Source organism: Sinocyclocheilus grahami, unplaced genomic scaffold (genome assembly GCF_001515645.1).
Source record: "Sinocyclocheilus grahami isolate Dianchi unplaced genomic scaffold, SAMN03320097.WGS_v1.1 scaffold153.1, whole genome shotgun sequence".
Classification (NCBI taxonomy): Eukaryota; Metazoa; Chordata; class Actinopteri; order Cypriniformes; family Cyprinidae; genus Sinocyclocheilus; species Sinocyclocheilus grahami.
In genome coordinates this window covers 1,575,158-1,576,856 of record NW_015505332.1, presented here as the reverse complement: position 1 = coordinate 1,576,856, position 1,699 = coordinate 1,575,158, and the positions used below count along the sequence as shown (strand labels likewise).

At 36.5% G+C, this 1,699-nt stretch overlaps 1 protein-coding gene across 1 annotated transcript in view; it reads left to right on the top strand.

The window, feature by feature from the left end:
* The window catches only part of LOC107592515 (serine protease hepsin-like), a 13,157-nt gene extending 11,851 nt beyond the window's left edge, over nucleotides 1-1,306 (top strand). The window contains exons 6-8 of the mRNA XM_016282048.1: nucleotides 368-510; nucleotides 657-821; nucleotides 902-1,306. Coding sequence (XP_016137534.1) covers nucleotides 368-510; nucleotides 657-821; nucleotides 902-955 — 362 coding nt within the window. The 3' untranslated portion in view covers nucleotides 956-1,306. The remainder of the gene's footprint in view (nucleotides 1-367; nucleotides 511-656; nucleotides 822-901) is intronic.
* Nucleotides 1,307-1,699: the final 393 nt, after the last annotated feature.

Genomic DNA, 1,699 nt, shown 5'->3' with positions numbered 1-1,699 from the left:
CCATATGCCTTGTGCTTTATATATATATTTTTACATTTGACCTTATTTGTATATTTGTATAGTTGTATTTTGTATTTTGTATTTAATCTGTATTTATGTTATCTGTATGCACCCAAGGGTCTGAGAGTAACGCAATTTCAATTCTCTGTGTGTATGTGCTGTACATGTGGAAGAATTGACAATAAAGCAGACTTGACTTGACTTGACTTGACTTCTGTCCATTTAAATATGATAATTCCAACATGACATGAAGTGAACAGTAGACATTAGTTTGAAAAATGATGAATATTCCTTTAAGGATTCTAGAGACTTTCAGAAAAGTTTCAGTTTCACACAAATGCCCCCTCCTTCACTTGATTTCTTGCAGGCACTCAAGCCAACGTCCTCCAGGAAGCCCATGTGCCCATCATCAGTGACGCGGTGTGCAATGGCCCAGATTATTATGACAACCAGGTCACAACCACTATGTTCTGTGCCGGTTATGAGAAAGGAGGAACCGACTCCTGCCAGGTATCTGCCACTCAGCTCTGACATCATCAGTCCAGTGGACGGAGCAGCACATGTCCACTAGAGGGCGACATTCATAACTAATGTGCATGATGTGGCTGTGTGGAATTATGAAGTGATATGAGATACTGTCTCTCATATGATGTCAGGGGGACAGCGGTGGTCCTTTCGTAGCAGTGGATGTCCTGTCTAAGACCAGCCGCTATCGTTTGCTGGGGGTGGTGAGTTGGGGCACAGGCTGTGCCATGGCCAAAAAGCCTGGCGTCTACACGCGTGTGTCACGCTTTCTGCCCTGGACATCCACAGCCATGAGGGTGAGTGATGCAGGATCAGACTTTCAACAGCATATCTATATAACATAAAAGCAAACTTCCTCTCATGTTTGTCTCCACAGATGTATGAAAACTCCCCAGGAGTGCACAAAATGGCACGGGCGGTCACACCATAGCCATTCAGAGTGGAAATTTTTTTAATATGAGACTGAAATGTTGCCTGTTGAGGTCAGATGTGTTGCTCGGATCAGTCTGAGATCAGACGTCTGGTGTTGATCAGATGTTCTGTGATGATCAACCTGTCCCAAGGACAATATCTGACTCACGGAGGCCAAGAACCATTTCTGATGCTGTACTTTGGGTAAATATGTTTATGAACATAACATGTGTTATTAACGTAGAATATGCTATTTTTCTCTGAAAAATCTACCAAAATACAGTATAATAAGATAGGTTGATTAAAATTAGCAATATTGACTGAACCCAAAAACACTCATTATAGTGCTGTCAAACGATTAATTGCGATTCATCACATCCAAGATAAACGTTTTTGTTTACATAATATATGTGTGTACACTGTGTATATTTATGTATATATAAATACAAACACATGCATGTATATATTTAAGAAAAATATGTTATGTTTATGTATTAAATATATTTATATATAATATAAATATATAAATGTATATACATGTAAATATATTTTCAAAATATATACTGTATGTGTGTGTATTTATATATCCATTATAAATATGCACAGTACACATACATATATTTAAACAAAAACTTTTATTTTGGATGCGATAAATCACAATTAATAATTTGACAGCACTAATACACACACACACACACACACACATATATATATATATATATATATATATATATATATATATATATATATATATATATACATA